Source organism: Rattus norvegicus, chromosome 17 (genome assembly GCF_036323735.1).
Source record: "Rattus norvegicus strain BN/NHsdMcwi chromosome 17, GRCr8, whole genome shotgun sequence".
NCBI classification, from domain to species: Eukaryota; Metazoa; Chordata; class Mammalia; order Rodentia; family Muridae; genus Rattus; species Rattus norvegicus.
Window position 1 is genome coordinate 90,181,617 of NC_086035.1, and position 16,447 is coordinate 90,198,063.

At 40.2% G+C, this 16,447-nt stretch overlaps 2 protein-coding genes across 6 annotated transcripts in view; one reads left to right on the plus strand and one right to left on the minus strand.

The window, feature by feature from the left end:
* The window catches only part of Mastl (microtubule associated serine/threonine kinase-like), a 36,959-nt gene extending 23,025 nt beyond the window's left edge, over window positions 1-13,934 (minus strand). For 2 of the 4 annotated variants that reach the window (XM_063276502.1, XM_006254341.5), the window contains exons 1-5: window positions 13,567-13,934; window positions 7,056-7,195; window positions 6,387-6,475; window positions 1,996-2,102; window positions 1,431-1,578 (exon numbers count right to left, since the gene is read on the minus strand). In XM_063276502.1, coding sequence (XP_063132572.1) covers window positions 1,431-1,578; window positions 1,996-2,102; window positions 6,387-6,475; window positions 7,056-7,195; window positions 13,567-13,749 — 667 coding nt within the window. In that variant the 5' untranslated portion in view covers window positions 13,750-13,934. 4 annotated transcript variants of the gene reach the window in all.
* The window catches only part of Yme1l1 (YME1-like 1 ATPase), a 40,191-nt gene continuing 37,612 nt past the window's right edge, over window positions 13,869-16,447 (plus strand). Inside the window, exon 1 of one of the 2 annotated variants that reach the window (XM_006254369.5) lies at window positions 13,869-14,224. In XM_006254369.5, the coding sequence (XP_006254431.1) occupies window positions 14,210-14,224 (15 nt within the window). In that variant the 5' untranslated portion in view covers window positions 13,869-14,209. 2 annotated transcript variants of the gene reach the window in all.

Here is a 16,447-nt window from a genome sequence, read left to right on the forward strand (position 1 = left end):
TCCCTCTCCAGCCCCCACTTTGTTTTTTGAGATAAGGTCTCTTTCTGGTCTAGAGCTGGCCAAGCATTCTAGGCTGGCTGGCCAGTCAGCCCAAGGGATTCCTGTCCCTATCTTTAGTGTTGAAATTACAACAGTGCACCACCATGCTAGCTTTCTCAAGTGGTTTTGTAGACTGAATAAATGTCCTCACTTCACTTTCCAGTAGACCCAAGACAGTCTACAGTATACTTTACTAAATTTTTATGTGTATATAAAGGATGCACACTGTGATAGCTTGAATGAGGATGGCTCTGCAAAGGCTCATGTTTGACTGAACTGTTTTGGAAGGATTAGTTGTAGCTTAGAAGAGGAGGTCTGTCGTGAGTACAGACCTGTCCCAGTGTGTTCTAGGCCTCCTGCATGTGGATTAAGATGTGAGCTCTCAGCTGTTGCTCAAACCATTTACTTCTGTGTCCTAGCTCTGCCATCATGACCTTTAACCTTTGGAACTAGAGGACTAATTAAATTCTTAAATGCTGTCTTTTGTTAAGTTGCCTTGCTCATGCAGCTTTATTATAGCAATCGAGAGGAAAGTAAGACACATATATCGTTTTTCTTTCACCAAAAGGGGTGAACATGACATGAAACTCTAGAAAATTAGAGCTTTGCAACATAGTAAGCACTACAACTAGGAAGGAAATTTCATTTCAAAGCTCATCTAATGCAACTTAATTTTTCATATACAAATCCTCTAGGTTGATCGTTAGGTCTTGAACTCAGAAACCTAGCTGCCTCTGGGTGTTGGGATTAAAGGTGTACACCACCATATTCAGCATCCATTTTCAAATGCAAAGATATGTTTACTTAGAAACCAGTCGTGGTGACACATATCTATAACTTTAGTAATCAGGAGCCCGAGGAAAGAGGATTGAAATTTAAAGGCCAATCTGAGCCTAATAGTTCAACATCAGCCTGGACAACATATTGAGATCTTGTCTCAAAAACACTAATAAAACAAAACAAAATAAACCAAAAAGCCCCCAAATGAAACCAAAATCCTACTCCTAAAACAAAGAATAACAAGAAAACACAACCTTCATTTTGAGTTTTTAAATTTAAACTACCTCAAAAAATTTTAAAATAAGTTTACAAAGACATACAACACTGCAGTTACTTTATTCTCTTCATATAAAATTTCCATAGACCCAAGCATAGTGAAATCCACCCGCCAATCATTTTGATAATTGAATATGACTATTAGTGAGATGTTTTTTTTTTCCTATAGCCTTATAAGATCTACTGCGTTTGTCAGAAATGGCATATATGTAATAAAATACAGGAGTGCTATAGACTATCTGAAGTTATTAAATTACTATTAGAAATTTAAAGTTTTGAGATATTTTTGTTCTTTAAAGCACACAGTATGGAATAAAATACCCTTTCATACTCACATGATTTTAGTAGTTTGCTAGAATAAGAAACTGGCTCCTTCTGATCTATGGACATAGGACAAATTGATCCTTGAGAAAGTTGTGCTTCAGACTTAGGTGCTGAAAACACATTTGCAGAGTCTTGATCTTTTTCTCCAACTGGTGTGAACTATTAAAAAGCAAATTTATTTGGGGTGAGTGAGATGGTCAAGGTAAAGGCACCTGCCACCTGATGGTGTGATTCCAATCCCTGGTTCTCATATGGTGGAAGGAGAGAACTGACTTGTCCAAGTGTCCTCTGCTTCCACTTGTGCACTGTGGTGCACACACTACACCTACATGTGATAAAAACATTTTAAAAGGAAAAAATACTTAAAGCAAAAATGAAACACAAGTACTAAGAGCTTCATGTTCAGATGGACATAGCAGATAGATGCTCTACTACCTGAATGCACGAACTGCCAACAGAAATGCTGTCCCATGCTTGGCGCTTACCTCCATCTTGCTTTCACTATAACGCAGGCTTTAAAATTTCAAGTGGTAATCATGTGAAAGTATTTGTGAGTTTTCCTTATCAAGTACTTACAAATCCCAAAGAACTGATGAGAGATAAGACTTGTCCTGGGGTTCTCGAATAATCTTGCTTAGGTTTAGACATTGATGGTGTCGTGAGAATATCCATCATATTGATGTCTGTACATGCAAAGGAAAATATACGAATATATTTAAAACCTTTGCTCATCACTGAGGATATAATCACATGTCCTGAACTTTGTCTTTCTATGTTAGAGACTTTATCTATAGAACTGGCTGGTGTAGGATATAGATATGCAGAAGCAACATTTATAAGTAATTAATAGAAATCATTAAAAATCTTGAGAAGTAGAGATATAGCTCAATGGTAGAGTGTCTTGCCCAGCATAGCATGCATAAGGCCCAGGGTTTAAGTCTTAGGACTGGAAAAAAAGTTTTCTAGAACAGTCTTGTAGAACAGGTAAAATATAGCAAAATAACCCAGAATGCTATCAGCTTCTCAGGAAACACTTGCTCACTAATTATCAATGATCTCAGTACAAGCCATTGTCACTGCTGTTGACTATTCACCAAAGTGAGATTGTGTGGCTTACTGCTGAGGAAGCCATCTCACTGTAAGAAAGAGACACTACTGTGGGATAGAGCTAGGAGTTTCCTCTATGCTGGGTAGCCATCACAGTATCAGAGGGTTCTAGGGGATTTCTGGGGAGGTGGGAGGGGGTAGGGTGGTGATGATGATCAGTAACAGTTTTATCAAGCTGTAGATGCTTATTGCTGCTAGACTAGAGGCAGATATGCGCATTGGTGCAATAGTGGTGTGTGTGTGGGTGACTTACTGTTTTCTGAGTGGATTTTAGTCCTGCTCTGAGGGAGAGAATCTTTGTCTGATACTCTAAACTTAGTCAATAGTTCGTGGCTGGGGATTTATTAGGTCCTACGGAGGAGGAGGTCCCTATTGCTCTTATTTTGACAAGTGGATATAATGTACCCATCAAATCGCCTTCAAAATAATTAGGTTTATAGCCACATATGGTTGTTGCTGTTGGCTCTGGTCAGAATAGTGTATTTTTGTAATGGGCTCAGTAAGTACAGATGCTCATACCCAAACGAAGTGATAAAAACAAGTGACTGTTGAATGCTCAGCATGAAGGGACAGAAATCATACTACAACTGGCAACTGGGGTCAGATTGATTTGGAATTCTGACTTACAGAAATGACTGTAGTATTCTTAAATTTAAGCCAACTGTGATCACCTGATCAAGACCGACAAAAGATTAGACCCACCAATATGATGCTATGGGGTGGGGAGGTGTTCCTGAGGATCCATATGCAGTTAATGGTTTCTGGGGGAGGAAGAGACATTTCTTTCTCTGAGGTAGCCACTGTTAAGGACACACACTCCAGTAAATGATCCTGCTATAATTAACTGGGCATTTAAGAAAACATAAAAGACACGAAAGCATCAGAGGGCCTAATTGGGAAGAGGAAGGGGATCAGCGGACATGGGGTGGCAGGGTGAAGTATGTGTGTGAATATAACTAAAAACATTATAACATGTGTGAAAATTCACTGTTACCTGTCAAGACTTAAAAATTATAGGCTCTGAAATTAGGCAAAATAATTTTTGTTATAAAGTACTGAGAAAAAAAGGAAATGAGTTAACTCAACGATGGACCATTTATATCAACTAATATGTTAAGCTTAGGTCAAGAGAGAAATTAATCTGTTTCATGATCATGTTTCAATATATTTGAATGCTTAGTCACCAGGGAGTGGAACTGTTTGAAAAGATTAGAAGGATTTGGAAGTGTGGCCTTGTTGGAGGAGATGTGACCTTCTGTAATCAAGCCCCCAGTTAGATGCTTGCTTTTATAAGAGTTGCCTTGCTTGTGATGTCTCTCATAGCAATAGAACAGTGACTAAGATACTACTTTAAAATAATTCAACATTGAGTATAATCCTTTATTATTTTACTTAGATGGAAAAGTAAAAGCTCTTAGAAGGCTGAAGCAGTCAGACCTTGAGTTCAAGGTCCAAGGAAGGCTGTCTTAAAACAAAAGCATTATACTTCAAGTCTGAACACACCAATTCCATTTGTCTCACACTGATGAAGCAGTTAAAAAAAAAAAAAAAAGAGGAAAATTGCATATTCTACATATTCTAGGCCTGCCTTACGTTATGACCAAAACTGACTTAAACACACCAATATTATCCTTATCCATTTTTGCAATAACTGATTAGGAGCTGGGCTTGCTGTTTATGCTATAAGAAAGCTAATATGGTGAACATATTATATATTATAGACTATCACTTACGGAACCTCATCTCATATAGACTGCACAATCAAATATTACCTCTGAATCAAGACATGTGGAAAACCACATGGAGTGGAATTAGGAAAACTATAAATATCATATCAGCCTAGGTAAGACTTTTACCTAATTTAGGGATAATTATAGACTTGTATGTAGTATCAAACAGGTATAATTTAGGGTTTACAATTTTTAGTTCTAATTTTACATTACTCTTCATATATTAAAACTTTTGAAAAAGCTGTGTGTGACAGCACATGCCTGTATACCTTTGCTCAGGGACAGAGGTAGAGAGACAAGAAGACTCACAAATTCAAGGCCAATCTGGTCTATATATGAATTCTAGACTAGTCAGGGCTATAGAACAAGAACATGTCTGAAAAGTCAAAAAACAAGGGCTAGTGAGGTGGCTTAGTGAAGACATTTATTCCCTAAGCATGCTGACCTATGTTTGAACCCTGGACTCCATGTAAAGGTAGAAGAACAGAACTTATTCCACATAGTTGTTTTTGACTTCCACATATGCCATGTGTGCCTCCATATCATGCACATATACACAATAATAATGATGATGATGATAATACAACCCTTTTGGTGTGTGTATCTGTGTTGGTGGATGCAGATCAAGGGCCCTGGATATGCTAAGTAAGCACACTATCTCAGGGCCATGTGTAGCATTCTCTTCTACAGCGTTCTGTTTGTTTTTTAAGCCTTTAAATTAGCACACAAAGGACTGGATTTCATCAACAGCATCTTTGTACATTGTGTGGTTACACTTTGTTCTCATTTTTTATCCTTCCCCAGCATCTCTTTCACCTCTTCCCAAGGTCCTCTCTCTTCTTCATCTGTACTTCTCAAAAAGATGCGTTTATGTGTACATGTGTGTGTCTGTGTGCCTCTAAGCCTAAATGCATGCCTGTGCCTGTGGAGGCCAGCAGACAGCATCAGATCCTCTGAAGCTGGATTATAGGCAGCTGCAAGCCACTTGAAGCCAGTTGAACTCTGGCTCCCTGCATGTGCAGCAAATGCTTTTAAGTGCTGAGCCACTTCACGAGTTCCTCGTAAGCTTCTTCATAGAGAAGCAGCTCTGCTTCCAAGTTCGTAATTTATCATCACGGTTCTGTGATGAACACAAGTAATGTCTTGCTTCAATTCATTGTACAATGGTACTGCAAGCCATTTCACTCACTTAATTTTGATCTCTAGACACGCTGCCTTGTAAAACATAAGACCGACAGGCTGGGAATGTAGCTTAGTGTCACAGAGCTTGCTTAGCATACAAGAGGCCTTGAGTTCAGTCTCTAGGATTAGAAATCTAAACATCAAAACCAGATATAGTCAGTGATATACTTTTATAATTGCACTTGGGAAGTGGAGGCAAGAGTTCATGGACATTTTCAGCTACATAACAAGTTTGAGGACAACCAAGGCTACAAAAACCCTGTGTTACTGTATATTCCCCACACCCTCCAAAAAACCCATATAAAATCAGAGAGAATTAAGCTAATATATAATCTCTTTAGAAAAATTGTGGGTTTTTTTGTAGTTTTGTTCACTGGTCAGCATTCCTTTGTGGTATTAGTAGTGTGAAATGGTTACTTTGTTTTTTTTTTTTTTTTATGCTAGTATTTTAAAAATTCCTACTCAGACATGAACTTTTTCTATACATATAGGAACAAATTGTACCTATCAAGGGCTTGGTGGTGGCAAGATGACCCTGCATAAGTGTCTTAGGAGGCAGCTCTGGATTATATTGTAGTTTAGTCATTTAGTTCATGATTAAATATCCATCCTGTTTCAGCACAGACCAAGAACAGTGGCTGCCAGTTCCATTTTTAAATATCTAAGGAATTTTAAGGACCTTTGAAGAGCCAAGAATGATCTTTTATTTTTCCTCCTCCTCTTCCTCCTCCTTCTTTGTTCTAGGGTTGTATCCAGTTAAGGAAACATTCTGCCAACACACCCTGAGCCTCTTCTTTATGGGACAAAACAACATCACATACTCATTTCTAGCCCATCTCAGAACAAACAGCCATCATATTTTATCTAGTACATTAAAAAAACAGTTAACGAAGGAGTCTCAAAGTTTGTTGTGTTTTTAAAAAGGCACCTACCTGCTATCATTCTTACCTCTATTCAGAGTAACTTTGGAAAGGCCAAAATCTGTCAGCTTAATATGACCCTCATTGGAAATAAGCATATTGTCCGGTTTCAAATCCCTGAACATACAAAAAGCAAACAGATACTGAGAAAAGTAATTTTGATGTAAAAATACCAGGTCAAGTGGCAGCAATTACAAGAGACAACTATACTATTTCCTTTAAAATAAATATACAGAAAACAGCTTTCAGAAATGTTACATATTGGAATCTACAAAAATTTGTGGGGTTCAATACTAGATTCTGTTTGGCATTATTTTTGGATATCTCGACCTCCAGTCAGTACAAATTAATATCCACCTCTTTAAATCAGGGCTTGATTAAGCTTTACAGAGCAGAGCCACTTAACCTTTCTCTGAGCAGGTGAAAGGTGGGCATGGCAGCAGGGACCACAAGCTCTGTTACTGTTGCATGGTGGTATAGGAGTGAAAAGAGATTAAAATGCCATGCTTATGTTCAAAACAACACTTAAAAAATATAGGGAGATTAATCAAGAGTGAGTGTAGTCTCCAAGTACATATTACAACTGTGCTACAGGTAAACGAGGCATGTCCTGTATGTAAGCAAGCAGTTTCTGCATATATTAAAGATTCAAACCCAATCCTCTCTAAGTAATAATGTATGGAAAAGCCAGTCTTACCTGTGGATGATGCCATGTCTGTGCAGGTAGTCTAAAGCCAATGCTACTTCAGAAGTATATTTTATAGCCATCTCTTCATCAAAATAACCATATATATGTAGGAGAGACTTGACATCTCCACCAATAAGATATTCCATTATCTATCGAAAGAGAATTTAAAAGTGGTATTTTTGAAATATATAGTGTTTTGTTTAGAATAGTTATACAATAATAGTTATTTTTATTTTTTGTTATCACTCAGTCCCATGACTGAGTGATAACAAAAAATATTTTCTGCCCCAGCTTTTGAAGTACCGGGATTATAGGCATGCACGATTAATCCTGGCTTCTTCCTACTTTTGTGGTGAAAAATTAAACTGGTCAGTTTGAACAAAAATCAGTTACATAAAAGTTCTAAGACTATTAGAATTTCTTCCCACTTGCCAACATTTCAGTTCACAAATTTTTAGCATTAGGTTTCTTGTCCACACACATATTTAATGTTAATATTATGAATTGTACTGGCTAGTTTTTATATCAACTTGACACAAACTAGAGACATCTGAGAGGAGGGAACCTCATTTGAGAAAATGCCCCTGTAAGCCTAAGGGACATTTTCTTAGTAACTGATGGGGGAGGGCCCAGCACGTTGTGGGTGTCATCCCTGGGCTGGAGATCCTGGGTTCTATAAGAAAGCAGGATGAGCAAGCCCCAAGGAGCAAGCCAGTAAGCAGCACCCCTCCATGGCCTCTGTATCAGCTCCTATCTTCAGGTTCCAGCTTTCTTCAATGGACATGTAAACACCCAAACCCTTTCCTCCCCAAGTTGCTTCTGGTTATGGTGTTTTATTACAGCACTAGAAACCCTAAGACACACATTAACATCTACACTTTAATACATATGCTGTTCAGCCTAGTCTTGAATTCCTGGGTTCCACAGACCCTCTTGCCTTGGCTTTTTTATGACTGCAATCACAGGTACATACCATGCCTGGCCAGTGTTATGTTTTTGCTGAGTAATTTGACAATAAGAGTTAATGAACTGTTACCCTGAATTTTTGTTTTGTTTTGAGATAGGGTATTCTGTTGTACTCCTGGCTGGCTTACGACTTGCAAGCCTCCTGCCTTTACCACTCAAGTGCTGAGACTGTGGGCTTGTCCTGCAACACCTGACTGCCATTAAACTTATCACGGATTGCTGAGTAAGTTTCCTTATGCAAGTACACAGCAATAAGACTCTAACATGAAGTATGCTTTGTTTGTAAATTCGTCCTGATGCACTATAAAGGTGCTCAGCACCATGCTACAAAACCTCCTTCCTTTCCAAAATTTTTATCTTATTAGATCTTTGTACCACACTTAACACCAGTCTAAATATACTTGAAAGTTTATTAAAGATTAGAAATGGACTAAATCACTAGGTACCAGGCCAGTTTTTAGAACAAGTCTCATTTTTATAACTCACCTAAAGCATTTAGATGAGATAAAATTTAAATTAGTAGGCTTTGATAAAGCACATCTTTCTCCATAATGGCAATAGATTGTAAGTAATCAGTTGAAGGTTTTAAATGGGAGAAAAGATTAGAATCCTCAAAGTAAAGGGAAGCCTGCCTCCAGATGGCTTGTACAAATGGCAGCAGTAATCCTTCATCAGGTTCTGGAGTAACGATCTACCTCGTAGTTTGGATTTGCCACCTGCAACAGTTAATGGTCAGAGTCCATGTCTCTATCACATCCTATCGACTCTTTTTCCTCATTAAAACAACATGTAAGTTGGTCAGGGTCATTCAGCACCAAAGTAGGAATTCAAATGCAAGTGTGCTCTACACAAATCCTGTGCTCTAGAGCACTAGGCTCGGTGACCACTGAGTCAACAGAGAGTACCAAGCTGTTTACTCACCAAGTAGACGTTGCTTGCTGACTGTAGTGAGTAATACAGATGCACAACAAAAGGGCTTTTGCTCAGTGCCAGGGCATCTCTCTCAGCCTGTACCTGATGAGTCATATTTTTATTGATCATGTCTGCTTTTTTGACAACCTGACAAGAGACACATTTACTCTCATTAAAACGTGTTCAGAAGTTTCAAAGTCAACATCATAAAGATCCTAAGAAAGAAAAAAGATGTACAGATGTCATTTAGATCTGACTGACATCAGGAAACTGCCAGAAAAATAGCTCGGATGGTAAAACGAGTTATAGGAAAGGAATTAACACCTGACTGATCTGTATGTTTGTATGAAAGCTTTATTGTAACAATGTCAAAGGATCATAATGTTCCTAATAAGCCCATCCTGTAACCAGTTAGCTGGTTAAGTGAATGCCAATATATGTTTACATGCAAATATACACCTAACACTTTAGCTTCTCACTGTCTCATAAAGAGGGATAGAGTAAAAATGCCAGTGACTGGAAAGGTGGTTCAGAGGTTAAGAGTGTGTATTACTTTACCAGAAGATCCAAGTTCTTCTCAGCACCCAGGCTAGGAGGCTAACTAACACCTGCCTGTGACTCCAGTTCCAAGAGCTCTAGAACACCCTGACCTCCACACATGTGGCACACACTCACATGCATATGATTCCTCTTTGATAGAAGGGAATAGGCTGAATTCAGACTGCTAAATGCTTAACATAACTTATTGCTCTTACGGAGGAGCTGAATTTAGTTCCCAGCACCCATATGGTGTCTTGCAACCATTTGTAACTCCAGTTCCAGGGAACCTAACATCTTCTTAGAGCCTCCCTGTGTACCAGACATACACATGGCGCACATACATATAGTCAGTCAAAATGTTCATACACATAAAAAAATCTACCCCATTTTTAATGTTGGAAGTCTGTTTATTTCATGAATGATGAGAACTGGTCATGGTGGCACAAGCCTGTAATATTACCATTTGGGAGGCTAAGGCAAGCCTGGACCACAGAACAAGATTCTAATCTCAAAAATACCTACAAATCAAATTCCGCCTTACAGAAAAATCTGAGTTATATCCCCAGTCTTATGTATCTGAGGCTGGCTTTGAATTTACCATATAGCTGAGGCTGCCCTTGAACTCTAAATTCTACCACATTTATCTCACAAGTGTTGGGAGTACAGGTGTGTGCCATCCTATCTGGTTAAATTACACCTTTTAAGTTTCAAGGTAAACTAGCTTAGAAACAAAACTCTATGTTAAAATTGGAGCACTAGGGCTTGGGGATTTAGCTCAGTGGTAGAGCGCTTGCCTAGCAAGCGCAAGGCCCTGGGTTCGGTCCCCAGCTCCGAAAAAAAAAGAACAACAAAAAAAAATTGGAGCACTAAATGAAATAATAACACTGGGATCATAAAATTCGCAAAGAATGGGGTTGGGGATTTAGCTCAGTGGTAGAGCGCTTCGCTTGTCTAGCAAGCGCGAGGCCCTGGGTTCTGTCCTCAGCTCCAGAAAAAAAAAATTCGCAAAGAATTAGTGAAAATATATTTAAAAAAAAAATACTGGGATCTTCCCCCTGATCCTTTGCCACCTACAACAAGCAGAAGAGCTGGTCCCAAGGCCATGAAGCCTTAGGTAACACAACAGACCTGGTCCTGGTGATGTGGGAAGGGTGAGTCAGCCCAGAAGACATGAGAGTGAGAGAGCTGGATCTGCTTTCTTGCCAGTCTGGGCACTGGATGGACTATCTGCTACCTGGGGCAATGCTGGAGAGTTTGCCCTGGTGGTGTGGGTGTGGGAGCTGGTGGGCTGACCAATTAAGCTTCCACCCATGTCTAGATTTGAGTTGGCTCACCCTAGCATCTACCCCATCTATGAACTGCTGTAGTGAAGAGGCTGGTCTTATAGATTCAAAGCTGCAGGATTTCCAGACACAGGGCAACAACAGGATATCCAAGAGGGATCCTGATAAGGATCCAGTATTGGTAATGTATCAGAAGCCAGAGGCCTCGAAATAAACATCTGCAAGTAAAGAAGTATGGACAAAAAGGTATACTGTGGGTCACACTACAGATTCCACAATGAGACTTTGTTTGTTTGTTTGTTTTCTTTTGGCGGGGTGGTTGCAATGATGGAGGGGTGGGCATAAAGGGATGGAGGGAGGAATATGGGATTGGCGTGCATGTGAAACTCACAAAGAATCAATTAAAAAAATACCGGAATCAATGCTTATTACTACTGTAAGAAAAAGGCACTCATTAAAGTATTTAATAAAATGATTAATACATGACACATTTTAGCTTTACCTCCTTTCCTTAAGAAAACCAAGAGAAAGGCTAGGTTTATAGACCAGTGGTAGACAACTGACAGGGGTAAGGCCCTAGGTCTCTCTTTCCTAGCACTAAAGAGAGATTAACAAATCAAGCCAACAAGATGATTCTGCCTGTCATCTCACTGGCAGAAGCTCTATGAGGCTTATGAGGTGGTACTGTGCCAAGGTACCCAAAATACTCATAGGAGAGATGAATTGGTGTTTTCATAACAACAATTCAGGAAGGCTTGAGGTGTTAGAGAAGGAAAAACAAGTATACTGGCAACATATAAAGTAACAATTTCAATGAGTTGAGTTTGGAAGATCAGAGAAGGTTTCAGAGGAAATAGGTAATCCTCAAAACAATGGGTGAAAAGCAGAGAAAGGTGGAACAAAAGCAGTGAAGAAGGAACCAGAATAAACTTAAGTCCCAAGGTATGAAATAAGTCATGGCCTGATGTTGCTTTGACATAGGCTATGTGGAAGATAAAGTAGAGATTGGGGGCCAAAAATGGGGAATATGACCACCTTTTTAAGGACTCTGGATTTTGGCCTACATACCGCAGCCTAAAGAATGGACTAAAAGTAAAGTTAATGATTCTAGTTAGGGAACTCCAACCAACTAAGTATAGAAATTAAGGCCTGATGAACCTTAAACCACAAGGCAAATGAAGAAAAACAAAACGTAACAAAAACACACACCAAAGACCATACACTGTATCCTTCCATTTATGTGAAATATCCAGAAAAGGCAACCTTGCAGAAATAGAAAGTGAGTTGGTGCATGTACATGTTGGTGCATGCCTGTAATCTCTGCACTTAGGAGATGGAACCAGACGTATCAGTAGTTTAAGGCCAGTCATGTCAGCTACATCACATGTCTGAGGCCATTTGGGACTGTGAAAGAGAGAGACAGAGGAGAGAGAGGAGGGTTAGTAGTTACTTGCTGACATATTAAGGGAAAAGGTACTGCGAATAGGCAGAAAGGTCATTTTTTTGGTCTATGGAACTATTCCTTAAAACTGGTTTTCAATGCTTGTTACACAACTATTTAAGTTACTAAAATCATCACAGAACTTCGCTTTTACAAACAAATAAGTGGGGGAAAATGAGAGCCTGAACTTAGTTATTCACTTGTGAATGAGAAAAGCAAAGAAAAAAAAAAAAACCAAACCCAAAAAACAAACAAAAGAAGGTTTTCCAGAGGGAGAACAGGAACCCTTAAAGGATACGTGGTGCATAGATGAAATATGAGAGTGCCTCAAGTTTCTAGCCTGAAGGCAGAGGTGATGTTGGTACTACTAAAGGGAAAGAAGCAAACCAGGAGGCTTAGCATTTAGGCAGTCAGGTGAAGGGGCTGCTTACCCTGGGTGCTAGCACTGTGTACCACGAATCTTGTCAAATGTGAATAATCAGAAATGTCGGGAGTGATGAGAAGCAAGGGTGGTGGATAGAACACTTTTAAGTGCCTACTGACTGTTCTTACGATCACATATAGATAAGAAAGGGTTGATTTAGGACACATTTCTTTCAACTTGCTCTATAAATGAACTTATAGCTTACATATCACTATGGAAAAGTTGAAAAGCAAAAATGAAGTTTAATGAGATCTTTTGGTTTTACAGCACTTGCTCTTGTTTAGTAATCTATCGTCAAAGAGATGAATTAAAACATAATTAGAAAGTGACCATTACAAACTTAATCAAAGTGCCAAAGTTAATCCAGGTGAAGCTCAAGTTAGTAGAAAAGCAAAACAAACCCAAAATCCAGGTGACACATAAAATTAATGTAATTATAAAATTTCACAATATAAATGTCATCACAGAAAATGTGACTATAATGCAACTTCTTAGAGTGCGATTTGAAATCAGTGTCTACAAACCACTTCTTGTTTGTGATAACAAAATTTCGGTATTCTGTATGTCAAAGGAAAACATAACCAATACGTATTTAACGGCCTTTTGGATTTTGAAACATGAGTCATGAAATCGTGGCCGTGGCTTCAAGTCTCTGCTTTCAGCCTAGGTTTTCGCATTTGTTTACACTGGCCTGGACACAGTTGGGTATGTTTTGCTATTTTCACTGTGTAATGATTCTCAGGATAAAGAGAAGGGCAGGGCAAAGGAAAGGGCAGACACCAGCTCACTGCAGTCTGCCCAAACGCCAACAGTCAACAAGCAGGACTGTGCAAACTTCTGTAAGACGGGCATTGCAGGCTAGGGCTCCAGGAGCCCCAGAGCTTGTTCAACAACACAAAAAGGAGGTTCGTGAGAAAGGACCATTTAAGACCTTTGCGCTTTTAGACTGCCTACCTTCACCGCGTACAACTTGCTGCCTTTCTGTCCCAGGTACACTTTCCCGAATGCGCCACGGCTAATGGGCTTCACTATAGTGAATTCTTCAATGGAGGGTGGTCTTGGTACTGGGATCCTATTCACGCATTTCTCTGTCGCCGCACCTTCTTCATTCTCCTCACTTCCCGAGGCGGACTCCATAGCTGAACAGTTCGCACTACAGTACTAACTCCCGCCAAGTAGATTCAAATGCTTTCGCCTACGCCGGATGCCTCCCGTGACGTCACCATGCGCCTGCGCTCTGCTGGCTCACTGTAAGCCTGCATAGATGGGTGGGGCTGGCGGCACTGCTGGGCGGGGGCTGCTAGTGCAGGGAGGAGCGGGCGACGCTACTGGGTGGGGTCTGCGGAGCTCTGGGCGGGGCCTGCGGAGCGTAGGTTGGGCCTCAGCCGCGGATACATAGGCTGTTTTTGTGACGGGGCAGTGCATTCGCTAGCCAACGAGCAAGGGGTCTACTAAGACTTTAATGTAGCTCGAGTCTGGTGGGGTCCAAGTCCCAGCCAAGATCTGCAGTTCTCTCTTCTTCCGCGTGAGCCAGAAGCCAGGTCGACTGTTAAAGCAATGGCTAGGGATGAGGTGTGGAAGCTAGCGGAGTCACAGAATGTGGAGAACCTGGGTGAGCCGGAAGCGCGGTTTACCCCGTATTAAATTCAGAAACAGATTAGTAGCGACTAGAAGACCATCCAGTTTATTGTTGGGGGTGTTAAAAATAAATACCTCATAAAACAACCCTAAAGTGAAATAGTACCCGGAAGAGGCGGAGCGCTGACGGGTCGGGGGCGGAGTGAACGTGGAGGTATTCATTTGCTCCGGAAGTACTGTTTCGGTAGCCTCTGGTTTTCCGGGGCAGATGTCGTCGTAGCAGCTGTCGGGAAGGGAAGCCATTTTTTTGTTTTTGGGAGGAGTAAGGAAGAAACTGGGAGAAGAGCGAAGGAAAATAAAGAGAAAATAAAAGGGCTTAGCCCCTTTCCTTTGAGCTGATTTAGGAAGCAGTTTCAGCTGGCGGGAAAGGTCCCGAGGGCCCAGAGATGTTCTCCCTGTCGAGCACTGTGCAGCCTCAGGTGAGCCCAGCATTCAGCCGTTTTCCTGCGGCCCTTTTGCGACTGTTTTCCGGATGCTGTAATAGATTTGGTGTTTCTGAAGCAAATTAGGGAAGGAAGCGACGAACCCAGTGTGAGTCGCGGGCTGAAAAGTAGATCGGGGGACAATGCTGAGAGTATGACCTGACACGTATCCGATGGTTTGCACATAATTTCTGTTGAGGATCCAGGCATTGTTTAGTGTTGGAGATGGGGATTTGAGAAAACAGTGTTCTTTTCATACACCCCATTTTTCCTTTCAAGCCGAATTTAGTTTAAACATACTCAGATAATTTGAATAGCATCACAGTTTCTTTCTTTCTGGCCAGAATTAACTTGTGCACATTTTTTTAATCATTAGATTCTTGCTATTAAATTTTAAAAATTGATTTAAATTTTATATTTTTATTAGGACCCAAATTGTATTACTTTTTCTTTTTAAAATCTTTTTTTTTCTTTTTTTTCGGAGCTGGGGCCCGAACCCAGGGCCTTGTGCTTGCTTGGCAAGCGTTCTACCACTGAGCTAAATCCCCAACCCTACTTTTTTCTTTGGTTCATTAAATTTTTTTGGGGGGGAGTGATAACAATGTTTAATTTTATTTTTTTGAGGCAAGGTCTCACTGTCTTTGCTGTCCTAGTTCTCACTCTGTTCTGGCAAGCCTCTGAAGTGTTGGGATCATGGCTCCTACCACCATCACGCCAGATGGACTGTCAACTTCTTGTCCTGATTGCTTAGCTACTTCTTAGGCAGCATATGTGGATTTTTCCTGGTCACTGGAAGTAAAGATGAACAATAAACAGGAATTTCAGGCAGTCAGAAAAATATAAATAAAAAATCTTGTGAGGAACAAAAGTCAGGCCAGTGTGGCAAGAGCAGAGTGATTAAAAGGAGCAGTGTCAGAGATGAGGTTGAAGAGAAGCCTGGAGCCAGGTAGGGAGTTTGATTCATTTGATTTCCCTGACCAGGTTTTCGTTTGAAGGCTTGCTTTGGCTTCTTGTGTGGAGAAAATGAGAGGGCAGAAGCATATGTGTTCTAGATTAAGAATGTTGTTGTCCTGACACAGGAAAGGTATTCAATAATTGTGGAAAAGAAATTGCTATGTCTAGTCACCTCTAATTTCAGACAAGGTGGGAGGGACAAGCGGATTAGGATTAGGAATTGGCAGCCAACCTGCCTCAGAAAGAGAAATTAAAGTAGAAAAGAAGTAATAGGATTTCACTTGGGTGTTAGTGTAGGTGATGGTGGAAAGTGGTATTTCTTTATTGGTCAGCCTGATGCAGGAAGATGCTGTTTCCTAAGATGGCTGTCTGGGGAACGTTTAGTAATTAACAGTCTGACAGAGACTGTTGACATAATATTAATTATCAAGAAAGCATGAAGAATATATACCATCATGGGATAGACAGCATAACGTGGTAGAAAAGCAAAAGAGCAAGGGGAAAACCCACACTGGTGGCATAAGGGCAGGACTTCCATGGCTTAACTACTTGCTTGTTGTAGGTTTTATACAACCCCATGTAGCACAGGCAGTTGGTTTGTAGTGCTGTGCTATCCTTCCTAGCTAGTCACCTCCCACCTCTTACTGCTGTTCTAATGGAAACTGAATTAAGCATGAATTTTAAAGGGACAATGCCTCAGATCACAGCAAGAAGTATAACACTGACTAATTTTAGAGTCAGGGATTAAGTTAGTTAAATTATTAGACTTGGTTTATAATAGCCCATTATTTTATTCACTCAACAAATGAATATTTAGCATT